Genomic DNA, 24,002 nt, shown 5'->3' on the forward strand with positions numbered 1-24,002 from the left:
TGGGCTCCATGCTGGGCACGGCAGCTGCTTAAGATTCTCTCCCTCTCCCTCTACCCTTACCCAACCCCCTCTTAAAAAAAAAAAAAAAAGGGAAAAGGAAAATGAAGGTGGAAAAAATAAAAAAAGAAAAGATAAAGATGTATTATCAGCCCTTGCTGACTAGGTTGAGAAGAAATGATGATACCACGGTTTCTGCATAAGTAACAGAACAATGGTTATCATTCAGTAACAGGAAATGGAAGTCAAGAAAAAAGTTTTGGGAAAATGATGCATTGTTTTGGACATGTTAAGTCTAAATTCTAGGACTAAGTTCTGGTACATCTCCAGTAACATGAAAATGCATATACACAAGGTTATTAGTTGCAATATTATTTACAAAAGTGAAATGTTAGAAACAATCTAAATGCCCATGTATAGAATATTGGATAAAAACCTATGGACTATCTACCTAATGTGTAAAAAAAGCTATAAAAAGAACGGGGACTATCTCTATGAAAGCAAGGTACAAAAGAGCATACATGGCCTAACAGTATCACAGTACACTACCTTTTGTGTAAGAAAGGGGAAACAAGAATATGTATATGTATCTCCTTAGATCTTCAATAATGAACACAACTAAGATAAACCAAAAGCTAATGACGGTGGAAAGATTAAGTAATGGGACTAGACTTCTGAATACATCTTTGGAATAAAACCTCAATGGTTTTAGCTTAGCTAAATCAAATTTTTTTTTCCTCTTACCTAAATCAAATATTATTGTGATTATAAAATGGAGGTTTTTGAATTCTGAACCATGGTAATATTTTATACATTCCAAAACTTAAATTAAATCAGCAACGATGGGGGAGGGAAATAAAACTGAACACAACAGAAATATATAAATGTAATTGAATATTACCCTGATAATTTTACCATAGGAGAAAAAAGATATTTAAATAACTTTACACAGCACACTCTTAATGACATATATGTAAGCATAACAAAAATTGCAAAGAAATCTTATGCCACACTTAGTAGGTTTGTAGCTGTTAATAATATTGATATTGTAATTCTCAAACTATTATGCATATATTGTACGACTGAGCAAATGAGTAAATTTATTGATGTTACTACCAGGCTTCTCACTGTGGAAAACCAGAGATGTAAATATGGACTGAGATAAGAAAAGCCCTATGGAACTAGACTGGAATTAGGGATATCAATATGAAGCCATGATTTAAAAAGAAAAACCTCCTAGCTCTACCCACTGAAAGAGCCAGAAACTTTAGTAGTAAGGAGCATAGCTGGCACCCAGATCTTGGTTTCTCCACCAAAAGAAACCAGGGTTCCTTAGAGAAAAAGATGGTTCTAAGCCAGAGTTAGGGAAAGTGCAAGGGAAATCCAGAGCACTCTATTATACCAGGAAGTACTCAAAAACTGACAAGGACATATCAGGGACATAGAAGCCATCTTAAAAGAGTTCTCTCTAGCAAAATTTAGGACAATTTGAGAACCAAAATGAATAATGAAAGAAATGGATAACACACTGAAAATAAAAAGTCCATACTGACTCTTAAAAAATTAAATTTAAAAAAGGAAGTATAAAAAGCTCTTTATAGAAGAATGACAATACAGAAACAAAATGGCAAAATAGAAAAGTCTCCATTTTGTAATCACCATAGTAATATTTGATTTAGATAAGAAACAATGGATGATAAAACCACTGGGTAAAAGATTATTAGGATGGAATATTCATATCCCTATTATACCATACACTGAGAATATAATATTCCTGCAAAAAGTATTTAACCTAATTTAAAATTTAGGTGTTTTCATGAGTAAACAATCAAACATATCCAAATTAAGGGATATTCTGCAAAACAACTGGCTTGAGCTCTTCAAAAAATGTAAATGTCATGAAAGACAAAAGAAAAGGGTGGGAAATGGCTCCAGAATAAAGGAACTAAAGAGACAGGATAACTCAATGCATATGTGATCCTTGGTTAAATCCCAAATATTAAAAACAAAATAAAACAGCTATAAAAGATAAACTGATACAGCTGAGGAAATCTGAGTATGGACGATGTATTAGAAAACAGCACTGTTTATCAATGGTAAGTCTCCCAAATGTGATAATTACGCTGTGATTATATGTGAAAATGCCCTTACTCTTAAGAGATACAAACTAAAGAAAATAAGGGTGAAACACCATGATGCAGGACTCGATCCCAGGACCCTGGGACTATGACCAGAGCCAAAGGCATGCCCAACCGACTGAGCCACCCAGGCACCCTCAAACATTATTTTTTAACTGCTCAGGAGGTTTGAGTTTTTTAAATAAATAATTTTGAGAAAGTCTATGAGGCAAGAGACTTAAGAGATAAGATGAAAAATTAGTAAAGTAGAATCACATAAGTCAAGAAAACAGAGTTTCAAAATGCTGTGGTCGGGCGCCTGGGTGGATCAGTTGGTTAAGCATCTGCCTTCGGCTCAGGTCATGATCTCAGGGTCCTGGGATCGAGCCCCACATCGGGCTCCCTGCTCAGCGGGAAGCCTGCTTCTCCCTCTCCCACTCCCCCTGCTTGTGTTCCCTCTCATGCTCTCTCTCTCTGTCAATTAAATAAATAAAATCTTTAAAAAAAAAATGCTGTGGTCAATAGCTTCAATGTAACAGAGAAGTAAATTAAGGATGAATTAAGTAAAGACCACTGAATTCAGCCATTAGGAGACTGGTGATGACAAGAGTTTTATTGAAATAGTAGAGTCATTAAGTCAAAATATAGTGAATGAAAAAAATAATAAAACATGACTTCTCAAGAAAGTCAGCTATGAAAGGCAAAGAGGGTGGAAGCCATAGGAAGACTTTGTGAGAAGAAGGATTTGTTTTACTAAATATGGAAAAGACACGAATATACTTAAACAAAGAAAGAAGTAAGGATAGAGGATGGAAAAAGAGAAAGACGTGACAAAGACCCCTAACAGGCAGAAAGAGATAGGCTCCAAAACAATCTAAAGAGAGGGCTTAACCTTGGAAAGGAGAGGAATTTATCTCTTACTAACACTGGAGAGAAGGAAGTAAGGACAAATGAAAATGCAGATTAATATGGTATTAGGGGTAGGGATTAGAACAGGAATTGGAAGGAAATCACATGTGACAGCCTCAAATAGGAAGAGAGGCAGTCTACTAAAGAGGTAAGAGGGACTGATAGCAAAGTTATAGAGAACAGAAGAAGTTGTCTAGGGACATGAAGAAAAACAGCTGGTGGGGCGCCTGGGTGGCTCAGTCAGTTAAGTGTCTGCCTTCAGCTCAGGTCATGATCCCAGGGTCCTGGGATCGAGCCCCACATCGGGCTCCCAGGTCAGCAGGAAGCCTGCTTCTCCCTCTCCCTCTGCCTGACACTGCTTGTGCGCTCTCCTCTCTCAATTCTGTGGCAAATAAATAAAATCTTAAAAAAAGAAAGGAAGGAAGGAAGCAAGGAAGGAAGAGGGAAAGAAGGAAAGAAAAATAGCTGGTGAATACTGAGGGTCCAAATGATTTGGGGACTACGAATTTGTCCTAGCAGCAATCTACAAGTTTATGTGATTTCTGCCAGCAATGCTCAGTAACTGAGATACAGGAATAAAGGAACATTAACAACCAAACTTTTTTTTTTTTTTAGATTTTATTTATTTGACAGAGAGAGAGAGACAGCGAGAGAGGGAACACAAGCAGGGGGAGTGAGAAAGAGAGAAGCAGGCTTCCCGCAGAGCAGAGAGCCTGATGTGGGGCTCGATTCCAGGATCCTGGGATCATAACCTGAGCTGAAGGCAGACGCTCAAGGACTGAGCCACCCAGGTGCCCCAACAACTAAACTTTTAAAAGTAGGACTTTCCCAGGGGCACCTGGGTGGTTCAGTCGTTAAGTGTCTGCCTTTGGCTCAGGTCATGATCCCAGTGTCCTGGGACTGAGCCCCGTTGCCGGGCTCCCTGCTGGGCAGCAGGTCTGTTTCTCCCTCTCCCACTCTGCTTGTGTTCCCTCTCTTGCTGTCTCTCTCTCTGTCAAATAAATAAATAAAATTTAAAAAAAAAAAAAGGACTTTCCTAAACATAAGGTCAATTGGGGCTAGCAAGTGACTGAAATGGCAGATCATGCTGATTAGGCTGGATTCAGAATAAAGTGAAATAAGAAGGGGGTTAAGAACTTTAGAAAAAACCCAGGAAGGTCAAAGGACTAAAAGGTTGAAAGCCAAAGACCAAGCATTGTGGGAATAAAGAAGTGAGAAGTTATTGTTCTATTGTAGTCCAGTACTTCAGAGGTGGAGAATACAGCTATGGGGGCTGGTAGAGTGGAATGGAAGTAAAAGCTGACAGAGTTGAGATCAAGGAATTAGAAAGGCTAGGCTACTGATTACTTATCTAATATAAGGACAGCGAAGACATACAAGATGACAAGGCTTAGGAGTGAGAAAAAAAATGATAAAAGGTAAGGGAGGTTTCAACCTCAATGTAGAAAGGATTTTGACAAGATAGAAGAGAAATTGTAAGAATAAACTTAACAGTTCTTCCCTTGAATTATGTAAGCAGAGTGAGAGGAAGAGACCACATTTGCCTCAAATGCTAAATCCTAGTATCTAGTGTAATGCCTGGCACATTGCCAGTTCTCAATTGATTCAGTAAAAGGAATGGAAGAAGTATGACCAATCTGTGAACCACAAGCCTTTAGCCAAAGGGTCTAAAATTTACAGTGTGGGCTGAATTAATGCCATGGGCAATAGTACTTTGCTCCCAGGGTACATTTTTGTTGCAACTGGTAGGAAGAGAAAGTCTTTTCCTCAACATTCCACCCTGAGAAAATACCCAAATAGTACCATTCCTGTAAAAAATCCCAGGAGAACTGATAAATTCAAACAGACTGTCCAGATGCAAATACCTCATTTAAGATAAGAAGACACGTGGTTCTACTTTGATTTGATCTTCAAGGCTGGAAAGAGATATGTTCTTACTGCGTACAGAGTTCAGGAGGGTTAATAATTATAAAATCAGAATAAAGAAACTCAAAGGCAGCATACATCTTATCTAGTTAGGAATTAAAATTCTGGACTTAACCCTAGCAACCTCTTCACTTTCATTATTTATGCTGTGAGCTTGTTTTCAGGGACAGCAAGGAAAACATGAGACAGCATCTGACTCTCTAGCCAAGCTTGGGGAAAGAAAAACCCTGAGAGTGGGAGGGAATGGTAACCAAGCAAAAGGAGAGGCGAGCAAGTTAGGTTTTGAATGCCCGGGGCTAAAAACGAGGTCTGACATTTAGCAGTAATTAAGTCTATGGATTTCCCAATACACTGTACCTATCCACCAGCAGCGGAAAAACAACACCCTCTTCTTTTCATTAAAGATGTCCATGCCAGAAACATACTTCACTCAAGATAGAATTATGATTAATTATGGTCAGCCCTGATTATAAAATATATCAAAAGGAATAAATTAACCTAAGAATCTTGACCAGTACTTCTTTCAACATTTCTAGGACAAGCATTACTATACTATCTCCAATTCTATACCTAACATGTTTTATAGATGAAAACATCATTACTATCAAATGATTCCAATGGGAAAGCCAGACAGCAGATTAATACTGACTTATTGATACAGAAAGTGATGTTCAGAATATCTAAACTGCTTCTTTTAAGACAATCACCAGGGGTGATTCCAGCTGGCTCAGTCAGAACAGCATCAGCATGTGACTCTATGCCCCACACTGGGTGTAGAGATTACTTAAATAAATAAATAAACTTAAAAAAAAAAGACAATCACCAATAAAGTTGTGGTCATATTTGTTCCTCAGCTTTTAAACTAATAAGTCATGTTTACTGCTTAAGTGAAAATCAGGAAGATAAAGATCAAGGTATTACAAACCCTACAATTTTTGTTAAAAGTTGTTTCAATTGTCTTTTAATATAGTTTTGTAGTAAGACTTGTTTTAAGACAGTGTGATCTCTTCAGAAATCAATCCCAAACAAAAAGAACAAGAAACCAAACACACATAACCCATTTTCAATAAAACTAGGAAATGCATCTAACTCCACACCTCAAAAATGAAGAAAACAGAGTGGGATAAAGCAATGGTACATGACTCAGTGGAGTGGAATATGATCAAATCTAAATGCCTGCACAGAGAACTCAAAAGAAGTTGATTCCATCTATAGAACCTTAGTAGGTTCAAAAACTGGAGACAAAAATAAAAAGCAAGAAAGGAAAAAAAAAAGAGTCATGAGGGACTGCAGAAGGCAGAAGGTGGAGGACTAAAAACAGGTAGATTACTAGCACTTGGAAAGGTGTACTCTCCAGAAAAAAAAAGAGTGAAGGATCAGATACAGAGTGAAGTGCTAAAGTAAAAATTTGACTTCAGTGAAGGTCTGCATGTTGAAAGGTTAAGATCTTCATCTCTTCTCTCCCATTCAGCTCCAGGATGCTTTTTCTAGGCAAAAGAATAGAGGATCTTTCTCAGCACCAACTGACTACAATGATATTTCGAGGTTCTCAGTCAATTGCCAGCTAACCACATGACTGTCCTAAACAGATGGAACTTCTGATCAGCTTTTCAGAGTTCTACTCTTAAATATGAATAATCAGTGAAGGACACCAGGCATCTAAAGAAGGCCTTTCACATGGAAGAAAGAGACTAAATCAAACTCAAAGAAAATAAGAACTTAGAAAAGAAGTACAATGCATAGAACAAAAGAATATTACAAAGAATTATCATTAATACCCTCAGAGGAATAAGATAATGTACTCATAAAATAGGTTGCTATAAAAAGAAAAAATGAGGGATGCCTGGGTGGCTCAGTCAGTTAAGCATCTGCCTTCGGCTCGGGTTATGATCTCAGGGTCCTGGGATTGAGCCCCACGTCACGCTCCCCGCTCAGCGAGGAGTTTGCTTCTCCCTCTCCCTCTGATCCTCCTCCCCGCTTGTGTTCCGTCTCAAATAAATAAAAAATATTTTTAAAAAATGAATAAATAAAAGAAAAAGAAAAAATGACAAAGCTCTGGGGAATGACAAATATGATAGCTTAAAAAAAACAGTAAAAGGATTAAAAAATAAATTTCTAGAAAAATCTCAGAGTAAACATAAAGAAACAGGCAAATGGAAAAGATAAGAAAAATAGATGATCAGTCCAGGAGGTCCAATATCCAACTAACTATAAATCCAAGAAGAGAAAACAGTAGGGGGGAAATTATCAGAGACCATAAAAGAAAACCTTATAGAGCTGAAGGATTGGAACTTTTAAGACTGAAAGAGTAAAAATAAAGAAAATAATAAGGATCAAAGCAAGATAAACACACCACTGTAAAAAATTTAGAACAAAAGAAATCAAAAGAAAACTTTAGTATGTTTAAAGAAAAATAGATCTCTAGGGATGCCTGGGTGGCTCAGTCCGGTAAGTGTCTGCCTTATGCTCAGGTCATGATCCCGAGGTCCTGGGATTGAGTCCCACATCTGGCTCCTTGCTCAGCGGGGAGTCTGTTTCTCCCTCTGCCTGCTACTCCCCCTACTTGTGCTCTCTCTCTCTCCCTGACAAATAAATAAAATCTTTTTTTAAAAAAAGTTAAAATAAATAAATAAATAAGAAAGAAAGAAAGAAAGAAAGATCTCTAAAGAAAGGGGAATCAGGGGCACCTGGGTGGCTCAGTCAGTTAAGCATCTGTCTTCGGCTCAAGTCATGATCCCAGGATCCTGAGGATCAAGCCCCACATTGGGCTCCCTGCTCAACAGGGAGTTGGCTTCTCCCTCTCCCTTTCCCTCTGCTGGGTCTCACTCAATCTCTCAGATGAGTAAGTTTTAAAAATCTTTAGGAAAGAGGGGCACCTGGGTGGCTCAGTCATTAAGCGTCTACCTTCAGCTTGGGTCATATTCTCAGGGTCCTGGGATCAAGCCCTGCACTGGGATCCCTGCTCTGTGGGAAGCCTGCTTCTCCCTTTCCCACTCCCCCTGCTTGTGTTTCCCCCTCTCACTGTGTCTCTCTCTGTCAAATAAATAAATAAAATCTAAAAAAAAAAAAAAAAAATCTTTAGGAAAGAATAAAAAGAAATGGGAATCAGTATGGCAAGGGACTCCTTAATAGAAACACTTAAGGCTAAATGAAAATAAAGCAAAATCCTGGGTGAAAATGATTTTCAATTTCAAAACCACACTCAAACAAGCATAAGGGTGTAATAGGAAAATTTTCAAATATGCAGTATTTACCCAAAAATTTACCTTCATGTACCCTTTCTCAGGAAGCCACTGGTAGTTGGTCACCAAAAGAGGGAACAAGGGCATAAACTAAGATAAAGGAAGATCTGGGATCCAGGAACAAAGAATCCAACACTGATGGAACCAAGGGGATACCAAGGGTTGTGGTGGAAGTCCAGTAACGGCAGCCATGCCTCAAGAGCTACCAGTACAGACAGGAATAGGGGGACAGAAGGTTCTGATGGAATTCTACAGGAAAATAAATGGAACTGATAGACTACCTAATAAGTGGGACCATAGAAAATTGGCCTGAACAGAGCTGTTGGAAGGTATGAGAAGACAATAGACTCAAAGAAAACAAAGCAAAATGAGAGGATGGGGAGAAGGGAGGAAGAAGTGAAAGAGAGTAGAGTGGAAGTCAATACATAATTCTAAAACTGCTATGTTAAGTGACAGCAGAACATGCTTATTACTTAGAAATATGGAGACCAGAACAAAGAGCTAAAAGAGTTACTTCAGAGGAGAATTAAAAGAGCTCTCCTTTCCACATTCACCAAGCAGAAAACAGGAATACCAATAATGAAACATATCTCACATTCTAAGAGGACTTGTCATATTGTGTTAGAAATACATTTTCTTGACTGAGAATTTTAGGCCAAAATGTGGATTTTATAGCAATTAACAATAAAGTTGGGGAGGGGCGCTTCGCTGGCTCAGTCAGTAGAGCATGCAATTCTTGATCTCAGGGTCGTGGAGTTCACCCCCTATGTTGGGCGTGGAGCCTACTTTAAAAAAAAAAAAGGGAAAAGGAACAAAGAGGAGGGAAGGAATCACCTTTTTAAGCACCTTCATGGCAAATATTTTCCCAGTATTTGCTCCTGTTACTTTTCGTACTTGAAAAACCTGGATAAAAAATAAGTGTTTGTTATTAAAAGCTAAACTATGCTAGTCACACTCCCTTAATTCCTATTTATAGAAAACAGATGATACAATAGTTTATATTCTTAAAAAAAACTAGTAACACAAAGACTGTGCAAAAATGATGACCTCAAAGAGCAGACAATATTAAAGATTTAGTAATAAAATCTGTTAAACATGGGACTGTCCTATTTGGTCTGCTGACATCTGGTGGCAAAGTTGGCCAGTGACCATCCAATAATGAGCACTCTATATAACTTCACACACAAAATCCAAGTTTTCTTGGAAAAAGCTATATTCAGGGTTTCCAGAAGCAGAATACCAAAAGTAAAAATTATATTTTTAAGTTTCTTCCAGGAATGCCACTGTTCTTGCTTCACATAAAACTTTAATAATAGTTGACAGGAATTACTGTTTACCTATTCCTTAAAAAGGCTAACTATATAAAACATCATGCAATAGCTAAAATAATGTGAGACTCAAAGTGCACGTGTTCCACATTCGAGATGATTAGAACACATCAGAATGTGTCCTTAAGCCTAAGAAGAACCTATAAATGTCATGCTATGAAAAAATTAACACTACACAGTAGCATAAATAGTTCTTAAACTTAATCCTAACTACTAAAATGTTATCCAAATTCTATGTTTTGATAAAGAATAGCTAGGTATAAATTTTCTTGGGCAGAATACACAAAGGTGAGGTCACAAATTAGAAAGACTTGGGCAAAATATGAAGCTAAGAAGTTCTCTTCATTTTTCTTCTCCCTTATATTTTTCAGCTTCCCTAGCTCTAATGCTCCAAATACTGCAAGTCAAAGAAAACCAATTCAGATTTAGATCTCAGTAATATTAACAATTTAACATGCCATTCCTCCTAAAAGTAAGGAGTGGTTTGTTTTTTAAGAGAATACCTCCAGAGGATACCATTTAACCAAAAGAAGGAAGGATTCCTCTAATAATAGACTTTGCCTGGCACAGTTGCCTATTTATTTATTCAACAAATATTGACTGAGTGCCTATTATGTGTCAGTCTTTTATGTGTATGTTGGTAGGAAGAGAACTTCTGTACATCCCTCAAATAATACCAGGTTAGGTGATCATATCCTTTGCTGACAGCTAGTAAACAAAGATTGAAGAGGACCGCTAAACCAGAATCTAAAAATTAACCTACCCAAGACAGACAACAGCTCTTATTTCAAAAATACTTCCTACCTTTCCATAGCCCCCTTTACCAAGTACCCGAAGTAGCTCAAAACATTCTGGTCTGATTTTTTCTGGCCCTCTGTTCACACTAGTTTCCGAAATTTCAAATTTCTCACAATGTTCCATGCCACTGAGGAGAAAAGTAAAACCAAAAGTAAATTCTCAAAAAGTTAAATTATCTTCAGTTTACTATCATTGTAATCCAAATAAGTAAAAAGGAAAAGGTATATAACAACAAATTTACTACCTGTGCTCTCAGTAAACTAATGATTCAATGGCAAGGTAGGTCAAGATTAGGATGGCTTGATAATTGCTTATCTGCTTGTTTACAGAATATGCTATTATCATTTTTTAAACATCAAGCACCCCCAAACTAAGATAAATTAGAACAAGTTTATTAAGTTGACAAAGGAAAAAAAGTCTTCTAGCTATTCATATTTAGTTCATTCAAAATGTCTACGAGACTAGGTATTATCCAACTTCATTGGCAGCTTCAGAAAATCTGGGAACTCTGTAAAAGTACCCAATTAGTTCAAGAATTTATGCTACAAAAATTCTTGCTAATAAAATGTATCCATGCACCTTTCCATATCTACTATTAGCTTGATTTAAAGACTCCAAAAGTGGCATTTAAGTGGCAATTTGTCCCTTCAATGCTTTTTATATGAGTTATCCTGGTCTACCCCCAACCCATGGTTTTTACTTAAGGTTGGGGTACAGAGCAGATTAATCACCATTCTCATTTAATAGAGTTTGCCTAAAATGACTTGAGATTGCACATATCTCTGTATGAATGATGTATTACAAGCAAAACAAAAAGCATTTGACTTTGGAAGTCATTTCTAAAAATTTTATTTTTAAGGAAGAAAAATTAACTCTCTAATAACCTAATGAAAATTCCTTACCCACTCAGACTCATATTCAGTATACTGTAAGTCAGAATGAACATCTTTCTCTCAAAATCTATATATGATCTCAAAACCCTGGATATATTACTGTATGGTGCTAAACTCAATAAACTAAGTTTACATATATGACTAGATAATTAAGAACAGGTTATTGGAATCACATGATGGCTACAAACTGGAACTGATAAAACCTACTTGTAGGAAAGACAGCACAATGAAATCTTTTCATATACACTTACAGTTCATATGGTCCAACTCCCCCATGGTCCATGCTTTCATTTAACTGACCCTGAAAAATATGTTAAAGTTTTAAAAATAAATAATCTCATAAACATAGAATCAAAATACTTAATGCTTCACCCTACTACTAAAGGAGAAATGAAATAAACCAGCTTAAAAATTCTCCATACTTTAATAACCAGCAAATGTGGTGATGAACAAAATAAGGTACACGATACCACAGGGATTTCACTTTTAATTTTCTATGACAATTAAGCTACAGATGCTACTGATCAATGATCTACAAACAAAGTAGGTGATAGCTCCTTTAAAAATTACATTTATTCAAAAGATATATTTTGTGTATTATGAAACTAAAGGCACAAGATTCTAAGTATGAATTACTAAATCAAATGATTTACATAAAGTGCTGTTCTGAATATGATTCTGATACACAAGACTAACATAACATGTAACTACAACCTAACTAAGCCTACAGTAACCACAACCAGTCTAAGATACTGTAATGTATCATGTGGCTGATCAAAGCAAAATAATTAAGCATCACCTTCAAATTGTCAAGAGTTACGTTGGCCAAACATTTTTATTCTGACCATAGTATAAATGGATGCAAAATTTAATTAACTTTCTGTACACTAACAATGAACAATTCAAAAATGAAATTAAAATAACTCTGTTCGCAATAGCATCAATAATAAATTAGCATCGATTAGAAAAAATTTAACAAAAGTGTAAGACTTATACATTTGATAACTATAAAACATTGCTGAAAAAAATTAAAGAAGATCTAAATAAATCAAAAGACATTCCACGTTCATGGATCTGACAACTTAGTATTGTTTAAGATGGTTATACTAACCGAAATGGTCTATAGATTCAACTCAATCCTATCAAAATCCCAGGTTCCTTTCTTACAGAAATTGACAAGCTGACCCTAAAATTCATACAGAAATGCAAGGGACCCAAAATAGCTAGAACAATTTTTGAAAAAAGGAGAACAAAGTTGGAGAACTGACATTTCCTGATTTTAAAGTATATTTACTACAAAGCAACAGCAACAAAGACAATGAGGTACTGGGATAAGGACAGACATATAGTTCAATGAATTAGAATTAAGAGTCCAGAAATAAACCCTTATATTTATGGTCAACTAATTTTTGACAAAGATGCCAAGAAAATTCAATGGGAAAGAGACAGTCTTTCAATAAATGGTGCTAGGACATTTGGATATCCACATGCAAAAAAATTACTTTAGTCCCCTACTTCACACCATATTCCACCACACTAAAAAAGTAACTTAAAAAAAAAAATAAAAAATAAAAAAATAAAAAAGTAACTTAAAATTCATCACAGGCCTGGGGTGCCTGGCTAGCACAGTTGGTTGGACGTTGAATTCTTGGTTTCGGCTCTGGTAGTGATCTCAGGGTCATGGGATTGAGCCCTGCATCAGGCTCCATGCTTAGCACAGAGTCTGCTTGGGATTCTCTCTCCCTTTCCCTCTGCCCCTTCCCACTGCGTGTACACACTCTCTTTCTCGCTCTCTCTCAAATAAATAAACCTTGAAAAAAAATTGATCAGGGCCTAAATATAAGAGCTAAAACTAGAAAACTCCTACAAGAAACCTAGGATGGAGAAAATATTCATAATCTTGGGATAGGCAATGATTTCTTAAGACACATCACCAACGGGCACCTGAATGGCTCAGTCAGTGAAGTGTCTGCCTTCAGCTCAGGTCATGATCCCAGGGTTCTGGGATCCAGCCCCATGTCAGGCTCCCTGCTCAGCGGGAAGTCTGCTTCTCCCTCTGTCCCTGCCCCCACTCTTGCTCTCTCTCCCTCTTTCTCTCGATCACTCTCTCTCTCAAATAAATAAAATCTCTGAAAAAGACATCACCAAAAGAACAAATGATTCAAGGAAAAAAAAACCCAATAAACTGGACTTATTCAAAATTTAAAACTTTTGCCCTTCAAAAGACATTATTAAGAAAGTGAAAAGAAACCCCACAGAAGAATATATAAAGAAAGAACTTCTACAACTCAAAATTTTAAAATAACCCAATTTTTTAAAGTGTTAGAATCTGAATAGGTATTTCTCCAAACAAGATACACAAATGGTCAGTAAGCACCTGAAAAGGTGTTCAACATAATCAGCCATTACAGAAATGCAAATACAAATCAAAATCACACTGAGATACCCCTTCATATCCACTAGGGTGGCTATAATTAAAAAGAAAATTAAGTTGGGCAAGAAGTAGAGAAATTAGGGGCGCCTGGGTTGCTCAGTCATTGGGTGTCTGCCTTCGGCTCAGGTCATGATCTCAGGGTCCTGGGATCGAGCCTAAGCCCCGTGTCCCGCGTCCCACGTCCTGCGTCCCGCAACGGGCTCCCTGCTCCACAGGAAGCCTGCTTCTCCCTCTCCCACTCCCCCTGCTTGTGTTCCCTCTCTCGCTGTGTCTCTGTCAAATAAACAAATAAAACCTTTTAAAAAAAATTAGAAGTAGAGAAAATTAGAACACTGGTACACTACTGTCAGGAATGTAAAATGGTGCAACCTCTTTAACAGTTTGGCAGTATCTTCAAAAATTAAACATAGACTTAACATATGACCCAGCAAATCTACTCCTAGCTATCTACCCAAGAAAAATAAAAATATATGTCCCATAAAGACTTGGGCACAAATGTTCTTAGCAGCATTATTCACAACAGTCAAAAAATGGGAACAACTCCAATGCACATCAACTGGTGAACTGATAAATTGTGGTTGATACATACAATGGAATACAATTTGGCTTTATGTACATACTATGACACAGATGATCTTCAAAAACGTCCTGTTAAGTAAAAGAAGCCAGACACTAAAGTCCACATACTGAATGATTTGGTTTATATGGAATGTCCAGAAAAGGCAAATTTATAGAGATGGAAAGTAGACCACTGGTTACCTATGGATTGAGGTGGCAATAAGGAGTGACTATAAATGGGCCCAGTTTAACAGTGATAGAAATGTTCTAAAACTAAATTGCAGTGATGGTTGTACAACCCTATAAATATACTAAAAGTCACATAATTGTTAAAAAATAACTTGGCAATAGAAATTCAGTTATTAATATTATAAAATATAGCTTTAAAATGAGTATTCTTGAATATAGTCTGGTTATGAGCCTTTTAATTTATACAAAAGGATATCACTTAATTGGGCTTTCAAAAATGATGTTTTTTTAAGTGTTGAATCACTACATTGTACACCTAAAACTAATATTACACTGTAGGTTGACTAACTGGAATTTAAATACTTTTTTTTTTAAGATTTTATTTATTTATTTGACAGAGGGAGACACAGTGAGAGAGGGAACACAAGCAGGGGGAGTGGGAGAGGGAGAAGCAGGCCCCCCCGCTGAGCAGGGAGCCCGATGTGGGGCTTGATCCCAGGACCCTGGGATCATGACCTGAGCTGAAGGCAGATGCTTAACGACTGAGCCACCCAGGCGCCCCTGGAATTTAAATACTTTTTAAAAATGCTAAGTTTTTAAGTTTTTATTGAACATTTTAGAATAATTAAAAAAATATTTAGGTGAACACATCTTCCCTCAAAGGTAGCAGTGCACATTCAAGCTACACAAAGAAAACTGATAGTATTTTTTTTTTTAAGATTTTATTTATTTATTTGATAGTGAGAGAGAGCACAAGCAGGGGGAGCAGCAGGGAGAGGGAGAGGTAGAAGCTGGCTCCCTGCTGAGCAGGGAGCCCGACATGGGGCTCGAGTCCCCGGGACTCTGGGATCATGACCTGAGCCGAAGGCAGAAGCTTAACCAACTGAGCCACCCAGGCACTCAGAAAACTGATAGTATTCTTAAACAAGGGACGCTTAAATGCCCCCCAAACTACAGATTTTCAGCCAAAATTTGCTCATGATGTGAACAAGTCAGGATGAGGTCTAATACTAGGGATGTATGTTTCAATGTTAGACTGAGCCAAATGGATGAAGCAGTATCAAGGGGAAAAAAATTCTTGCAGTTTCAACTTGATACAGTTTCTTTTGGGGGGTAGGGGTAGTTATGGTTAACGGTTTTTTGGTCTCTGGTGCTTCACATAATCACCTATGATGGCTTCACTTTAAAGACAAAAGACTAACTTCTCCCAAATGTGATAAAACTGGTAATATATAATTGTTTTTACTTTAATGTTAGTTTTACTTAATTTTAAATTAAAGACCACAGGGTAGTTAACACTAAACCATGACTTTGAAGCCACCTAGAAAGATATGCCCTGTGGCTATGTTTCATTTCCGGAGCCAGCCAGGCCTGTATTACCACCTGCATCTGTGTTCATAACTTCCTACCGTTACCTTCTGGAGCAGAAGCATTTGAGGCACAGTGCTTTTCTGCTACCCCATGTTACCTTTAGAAAAGTCTCACACCAGAAGCATCAGGCTAACATTATATAATACATAGACAACTTTTCTTTCAGAGGAAACTTTTTAGATTTTTTTCTTCTGCTTTAAGCTTTATGACCCATCCAATACTCTTTTTGATGTGCTACTATGATTGACAAAGTGAATCCTGCTCATCTAGGGTACTATTCAAGATATATTTCAAACCAGCCCACCAAAGTATTTCCAAAGTTTTAAATTAAAATTGTATATAAATTCAAGTTAATATGCCTAAAATCCCAATCAAAGAAGGAACATTTCATAAAAATGTAAATAAATTGTTACAGAACGGGTGAAATATCCTTAATCCAGATATTCATTATACTGTTTATCCACTTTCCTGGCTGTTTGCTCACAGACATTTCCTTATAAAATAAGATTCCGTAATTCAATGAATTGGGAGAAAAGGAGTAAACCTTGCTCAAAATCTTGAGCTATTTACAAGTGCTTTATAGTGCCCATTATAATGCAGGATAAGCATTGATGTTTTTCTATAATTTTTCATAACAGTGAATATTAGCTATAGCAACTTCATTTTTCAAAGCACTAAAAAATTTCAAACTTTTTGCTCAATAAAAATCTGATATCCCAATCTGAAACTCATGCAGTAAGCTTCTGTGACTACTTCAATTTTGAATTAGTAAAAATTAAGGATTAGACTTTTCTATTACTCTTCTAACTTTGTGTCTCCACAGAAAACAGGTTTCCAACATCTTCATAATCTAGTGAAAATCTCTAGAGGAAAACTTTCCCTTAGTTTCAACTCACTCTCCCCAAATTATACCATCACCAATGAAAAACGAACAAAAAAGACCCAAACCTAACCATCCAGTCCCCTCCCAAAAAACGCTCTTACCCGCTGCTTTTTAATATAGTCCTTTGAGGTATTCAATCAGGGTCCTTTCTTAGGTAATGTTCAGCTTTATCCATAAATGCATTCATTTACTGTCCTCATCCTTTACTCACTGAAGAATTAATTATGATGTATAAATACATATATTTCCTGATATAAATTTAGTCAGTGTAACATATCTAAAAAGGCACGTATCTCTGAATAGGACCAATAATTTTAAAAATCCTACCGTTTCAAAAATGCAGCACCTCTGGTATAACTGCATTTATTAAGTCTCTAGGCATAGATGAGGGTAAACTTGAATGTTTGGTTCCTTGGCAATGAGTAACACTGACAAGTTGTATTTCCATGAACTAGCTAACTGCTTAATATGCAAGAATATCTTAAGTATTTTATATACCTTCTCTCACATAATCCTCATTTGACAGAAAAGAAAAAAATGTCAGAATAAGCAATTTATTCTAAATCACACAGTCAGTGACAATGCCTGGAGGGATCTGAATTAACTTCTGACCCACCACAGAAGTACAATATGAACAAGACTAGTAAATACAATGAAGAAGCTATGCAATGAAGCCTGCAGGCTGGAGTCAGAAGACATTACTAGTTAACTAGTTATCTACGTGGTCTTGGGCAATCACCTCTCTGGTTTATGCCTCCATTTCCTTACTATGCGATGAAGAAGTGGGGCTACTCAGATATGCACCAATGTTTTTAAAAGTTTGTGTACTAAATGTTGCATATTCACAAATAGCCAGATTTTCAAGAATCTAAACTTCTCTTGTTTTTCAAAATTTTTAAATTGTGTTTTAGAGAAACCTGGGTGTCACTAAATTTCCTCAGGTGGCCAACCCAATCCCATCCTCAACTCTTTTCGTTTGTCCACCTTGAGGAACCTCTTAGAATAACACACTCAAAAGAAATATTTTCAACTCCAAAAGCATTGCAAAGTAAGATATATTTTGCTGAAGGCTCTTCCTCAAAATCCTCTTTACCTCTGCTTTTTCTCCAAAGTTCCCCTCCCCACGATAGTGGTCATGTTTCTTTCTCCTTCATATTTCTACCAATTTCTCTGACCTCCTCTTCCACACTCTCTCAAACACCTGTTTGCTTGTACCCAGCAAAATGAACGTACAGGAGTAGGCCAAAATACATCTCAAGGAGGTCCCAATTCATAACAGAAATCTTAACACAGTGTTTTACTTCCAATTGCTTTAACGTCTCCTGAATTATCCAGTTTTCTCCCCTGCCCTGCTCCAAAGCCACTGCCATATGGAGCCAATATAATTAATGAAAGTATGCAATACATAGTGAAAGTAATTCCATATTCGTTTCAAATTGTATGGAGTGTAACCGGTATTCGATTAAGAGGCTAACTGGAATTCCGTAGGCAAACATACTAAAAAGTACACATCTCAATACCCACCTTACAAACTGTGTGATTTTTATTAGACTTATTTGATTATGAAAAAAACAATATTATTTCAGCCCACTTAGTTTCTTACAATGTTCAAAGCTCTTTATTTATAGCATCTAGATTTTTTGGCAACAAGCAGGGCACAACTTACTTTCCAGAAGAGGAAAATCAGGTGAGGAAAAGGAGAGCCCCTTACATAGAGCAAACATCTGACACCAGTCCTTAACTCATGTACTCACCTAGACAGTGGGATTTAAAATCTAAATTATCATGAGGTTATCACGGATGATCATTTGCCCAGAATCAGTGATATAGTATGACAACAGTATTTTTGAACTTCAAGTGCAATTTGTGATTTTTCAATACATTTATCTTGAAAAAAGAATGATATTCCACAAAGAGTAACAAACTATTAAGACAGCAAAGGTAAAACCAAACTATGCATTAGGAAAAAACAATTCTAAATTTAGTACCCTAAATTACAGCAAGGAAAGCCCTCGCACCACCATTCACAAGTCTCAGTTCAAGCAATTTATTTTTGGCAAGCCAAATCACAGCTGTCAACGCTGGTTTTTTCCACCCCCAAATTACACAAAGTATTTTGAAAAAATGCAGACATCTTCAACTAGGGGAAAAGTTACAAATGCCGTGTGTCGTTATAAATGTTTAAAAAAAAAAAGTCACACGGAAGGGGGGGTTAAAAAAAAAAAAAAAGCAAACAAACAAACCCTGGAAGATGCAGCAGAGCCCCCTTGCTCCCGAAATAAAACTCCTGGTGGCTGTAACAGCAGCGGCAGCGCTACTCCCGACAGAAGTTTTCAGCTGTCACTTCTAACAGCTGAGCGCTTCCTAGGAGAGAAGCGACAGGCCGAGAAGAGAGGTGGTTGTGGGAGGTCTGAAGATTTAATACTTAAAATCTTACACTCGAAGGGAAACCCTTCAGCACTTCACCTGCACTTAAGGGACACCCAGAAAGAGTAGTCCCCCTCCCCCCAACATGCGCTTACACCACTCGCACCCCGCCACACTCAAGTTCAGCAGCTCGAGGAATCGACCACTCGCCCTTTCTCGTCTCCTCCACAAATAGACTGCTCCGGGCTGCGCTGATCTGGGGCTACCGGCGCGACCTGCACCTGCGAGCCCCGAAGCGGCCTCACACCTAGGGCCAGGTCCGCCCCGCCCGCTCCCCTGCCTCGGACCGCGCGGCGCCTAGCTCCTCGTGGAGACTACTCGCGCCCCCCCGGGTCTCCGCGCTCACCGACGCCCTGGGCTTCCAGGGCCCGCGCCGCCGCCCCGGCCCTGTCACCTCGGGCCCCCCGGGACCCCGGGCCTCACCCCCTCCTCCAGCTCATCCTCAGAGCCCGCGTCCTCTGGCTGGTCCAGGTCTATGTCAAACACTCCTGCCATGTCCTCAGCTTCCCTGTCTCGGAAGTCCGGCGCTGGGTAAAAGCCGTCCCGCCTCCGTCGTCGCCTCATGGGCCCGGACCCGCCGCAGGCACCGCCGCTGCTGCCGCCATCACCGGCTGCTTGGGCTCAGTGCGTCTGCGCCTAGGCCCTAGACTGGCTCCTCAAGTTCAGCGCTAGAGCATGCGTACAAGGTTCTGTGAAGCCAAACTGTGGGCAATGAACATGCGTAGAGCTATCGCCTGGAGCCAGGTACTGGCAGAAACATGCGCAGAACCCCAGCCGAAGCCTCTTAGGTAGCTAGATCGTGCGCATTCTCGGCTAAAGCTTTTGATGGACAATGAGCATGCGTACCTTGTCTGAAGTTGATAAATTGAAATTGAACATGCGTAATTAACCTTTCTGAATAGAAAAAAACACAACAAAACTCTTCGTTTGTGAACATGCGCAATTCGTTCTCCGTAGCTTTTTTTTTTTTTTAAATCGAAAGTGAGCACGCGCATAATGAGAGGGTTGGCCCTCTGAAGTTTGAACAGGACGGAAACGGCTGGTTCTGGTCTGTCCGTGAGTGGGGTTTATGGAGCTCCTGGGACTGGTGGGGAAAGGGAGAAACTTGGTTTTGCTATTCTATTTCGGTGGTCTTGCGAAAGTCACATAACCTTTCAGAGTCTCAGTTTCCTTATCTATTAAATGAGAATACCTAGTTTGCAGGGTTGTTTGAAAATTTTAAGTACGGTCTGGCTCGAAAGCCCCTGCTCTTTCCAGTGCTGCGAAAACCTGGTGTGAGGTCTTTACCAAAAATTGTCTCTTTTCATTGTTAAAAATAGTGAAGACTTGCTCTCCTGTTTCATCTAGTCCTCTCTTTCCAAGCTTTGTCTTCCTTGCTGTCCAAACACAAGTCTTTCTTGTGTTATTGTAGTTACCAGGCCAGAAGGTGATTGGTAGGGAGAAAGTCATTAGTTAGAAGAGAGAAAATTAATGTTAATTAAATGTACAGTTGTTGAGCTAACTTCTGTGTTCTGTGTGTCCCTATAGTATGAAGTATGTACTAGGAATTCCTTCAACTAGCATTCATTTTGTTTTGTTTTGTTTTGTTTTGTTTTAAATGCATGCTTAGGGACACAGTGAATACAAATCAGATTTCAGACACTATTGAGCTGTCTATGAATGCATTTGGGTACAGTAAATTCCGAATTCCAAAAATATGTAAAGAAAACAACTTCCTTGAATGATTAGCTCCTTAGACAACATAGCTATTTCATCTACAACACCATATATATGGCATGTTTAAATTGTTTTTTATCGATGTACATATGACATTTTATTTGTTCCTTGTTTATTAGTACTGTAGTGGTTCTCAAAGCCTATATTTTTCTATTACAGGTTGCTTGCTTTTTTGAGGGAATAGGCCTAGTTTGCATCTCAGCATGTCAATAGTAACAGTGCAACTTGGTCAGTGTGGTAATCAGATTGGTTTTGAAGTATTTGATGCTCTATATACTGACTCACACTGTCCCCAGGGACTCTGCTCTAAAAGAGAGAATGAGGCATATCAAGCATCTTGCAAAGAAAGATTCTTCAGTGAGGAGGAAAATGGAGGTATGTGTGATCCATCTATATTCCTCTCCTTTATCTGACACCTCTTCAAGGCCAGGTCCTCAATCCACATGGTGTCTGAACACCATCTCTTCCCATCTTTCTAGGGAATGACTTTGCTCTCAGCCCTTTGTTTCTGTGTTAACAACCTTTGCCTCTCCAATGGCAACTTCCTGTCAGCGCAGGAGCTTGCTCAGATCTCACCCATCTAAAACCAACCAATCAAACAACCTAACGACTACAGCTTTTTTTTCTTTTCTTTTCTTTTGTTTTTTAAAGACTTATTCCCTGGGGCGCCTGGGTGGCTCAGTCGGTTAAGCATCTGCCTTCGGCTCAGGTCATAATCCCAGGCTGCTGGGATCAAGCCTGGCATCCAGCTCCCAGGTCAGCAGGGAGCCTGCTTCTCCCTCTCCCTCTGCCTCCTGCTCCCCCTGCTTGTGTTCTCTCTCTCTGTCAAATAAATAAAATCTTTAAGAAAAAAATTTTATTCCATTTTGTGTGTAGGCACTGTGCGGTGGTATAGAGTACAGAGATTTGGACTAAGCGTTGCAATTTTTTTTAAGTAAACTCTACCCCCAGTATGGGGCTTGAACTCACAACCCCAAGATCAAGAGTCACATACTCTACCGACTGAGCCAGCCAGGCACCCCAAGCTTTTCTTTTCCTTCTTATCTCTCTACCTGCTCATCTAAGATTCTCAAACCAACTACAGTCCTGCTTTAAGCCCTACACCACCACTGAAGTGCTCAAAGAAAAGTTCCTAGGGGAGTGGAGGGATGGGGTAACTGGGTGATGGACATTAAGGAGGGCATGTGATGTAATGGGGGGATGGGTTAGCCTGGTGATGGGTATTAAAGGGCAGGTTCTGCGTGGAGCACTGGGTGTTATGCACAAACAATGAATCATGGAACACTACATCAAAAACTAATGATGTAATGTATGGTGATTAACATAACAATAAAAAATTTTTTAAAAAGGGCATGTGATGTAATGAGCACGGGGTATTATATAAGACTGATGAATCACAGACCTGTACCTCTGAAACCAATAGTACATTATATGTTAATTAAAAAAAAAAGTTCCTAGTGGAGAACCTGGGTGGCTCAGTCAGTTAAATGTCCAACTCTTTTTTTTTTTTTTAAGATTTTATTTATTTATTTGACAGAGCGAGACACAGCGAGAAAGGGAACACAAGCAGGAGGAGTGGAAGAGGGAGAAGCAGGCTTCCCACCCAGGCACCCCAAGCGTCCAACTCTTGATTTCAGCTCAGGCTATGATCTCAGGGTTGTAAGATCGAGCCCCACATCAGGCTCCATGCTGGGTGTGGAGCCTGCTTAAGATTCTCTGTCTCCCTCTCCCTCTGCCTTTCCCCACCTCCCTCTCTTAAAAAAAAAAAGTTCCTAGTAATCTCCTAGATCCAGTGACTGTTTCTCTTTTCTCAGTTCACTTCTGTCTTGGATTTTATAACATTAACTATAAAACTCCCTCTTTATTTATTTATTTATTTTTAAAGATTTTAATTATTTGACAGAGAGAGAGAATGCACAAGCAGGGGGAGCAGCAGAGGGAGAGGGAGAAGCACGCTCCCCACAGAGCAGGGGAAGCCATGTGGGACTCGATCCCAGGACCGTGGGACCATGACCTGAGCCGAAGGCAGTCGCTCAACCAACTGAGCCACCCAGGCACCCTCAAACTCCCTCTTTAAAACTCCTCCTTATTATGCACAAACAGTGAATCATGGAACACTACATCAAAAACTAATGATGTAATGTATGGTGATTAACATAACAATAAAAAATTAAAAAAATAATAAAAAATAAAACTCCTCCTTAGTCTCTGAATTTTTCTTTTCCAGTGGTTGCATCTCAGACTCTCTCTCCTCTGTCCTCCCTGGTATAGTTCTCTCTAGGCAATTTCAGTTACTCTTGTAATTTGCAACTTCTTTGACACTAGTGATTCTCAAATCTGCAGCCTAGCCTCTCTTCAAAGCTGCAGACTGATTAGTGGACGTCTCCACCTGCATCTCCATGTGTACCTCAAACTCAACATCTCCATATCCTAGGGCATTCATTAAATTTCCTTTAGAACTTGGGCTCTTACTGCCCACATACCATCAAACAATCATCTGCTGCTTAATTTACCTCCTACATATCTCTTCTCCCCTTTCCATCTTCACTGCCATTGGCTTAGTTCTGGCTCTTGTCCTCTGTCACCTGGATTGTTTCAAGACATTCCTTCTAGTTTCCCTGCCTTGATTCTTGTGTCTATCATATCTATTTTCCACACTGCTGTATTTAAAAAGTCATCTGATGGGGCCCCTGGCTAGCTCAGTCGGCAGAACATGTGACTCTTGATCTCAGGGTTGTGAGTTCAAGCCCCACATTGGGTGTAGAGATTACTTAAAAAATAAATTGAAGGGATGCCTGGGTGACCCAGTCATTAAGCATCTGCTTTCGGCTCAGGTCATGATGCCAGGTCCTGGGATCAAATCCCGCATCAGGCTCTGTGCTCAGCAGGGAGCCTGCTTCTCCCTCTGCCTGCTGCTCCCCCTGCTTGCACTCTCGCTCGCTTGCTCTCTCTCTGACAAATTAAAATCTTTAAAAATTAATTAGTTAAAAAGTCATGACAATTCCTCACTTGCTTGAACATTTTCAGTAGTTTCACATTATCTCATAGATAAATTTTTAAGCTTTTTAGCACTCCATACCAGGATTTCCAAGGTTTGAGCCTGGCCTGCTTTGGGTCGTACCACATCATACTGCGATTAAGTTTTATCTCTTCCACTAGTGCTTCTAGGGCTAGATTGATGTTGTCTTCATCTCTGTTCCCAGCACAGTGCTTG

The 24,002-nt window shown here is 38.7% G+C and overlaps 2 protein-coding genes across 8 annotated transcripts in view; one reads left to right on the top strand and one right to left on the bottom strand.

The window, feature by feature from the left end:
* RPS6KB1 (ribosomal protein S6 kinase B1) overlaps nt 1-19,710 on the bottom strand; it is a 49,024-nt gene extending 29,314 nt beyond the window's left edge. For 2 of the 4 annotated variants that reach the window (XM_025851108.2, XM_025851109.2), the window contains exons 1-4: nt 19,496-19,709; nt 11,462-11,511; nt 10,324-10,444; nt 9,026-9,094 (exon numbers count right to left, since the gene is read on the bottom strand). In XM_025851108.2, the coding sequence (XP_025706893.1) occupies nt 9,026-9,094; nt 10,324-10,444; nt 11,462-11,511; nt 19,496-19,636 (381 nt within the window). In that variant the 5' untranslated portion in view covers nt 19,637-19,709. Of the gene's footprint in view, nt 1-9,025; nt 9,095-10,323; nt 10,445-11,461; nt 11,512-18,888; nt 19,010-19,495 lie in introns of those variants that run through there. The other 2 variants (XM_073879538.1, XM_073879537.1) reach the window with 2 other exon arrangements.
* A 175-nt stretch (nt 19,711-19,885) lies between these two features.
* TUBD1 (tubulin delta 1) overlaps nt 19,886-24,002 on the top strand; it is a 32,345-nt gene continuing 28,228 nt past the window's right edge. For 2 of the 4 annotated variants that reach the window (XM_025851395.2, XM_025851393.2), the window contains exons 1-2: nt 19,888-20,120; nt 20,948-21,163. In XM_025851395.2, coding sequence (XP_025707180.1) covers nt 20,992-21,163 — 172 coding nt within the window. In that variant the 5' untranslated portion in view covers nt 19,888-20,120; nt 20,948-20,991. Of the gene's footprint in view, nt 20,129-20,947; nt 21,164-24,002 lie in introns of all 4 variants that reach the window. The other 2 variants (XM_073879543.1, XM_025851394.2) reach the window with 2 other exon arrangements.

The sequence above is a fragment of the Callorhinus ursinus genome, unplaced genomic scaffold (assembly GCF_003265705.2).
Source record: "Callorhinus ursinus isolate GAN/ISIS: 27379988/994484 unplaced genomic scaffold, GSC_fseal_2.0 scaffold34, whole genome shotgun sequence".
NCBI classification, from domain to species: domain Eukaryota; kingdom Metazoa; phylum Chordata; class Mammalia; order Carnivora; family Otariidae; genus Callorhinus; species Callorhinus ursinus.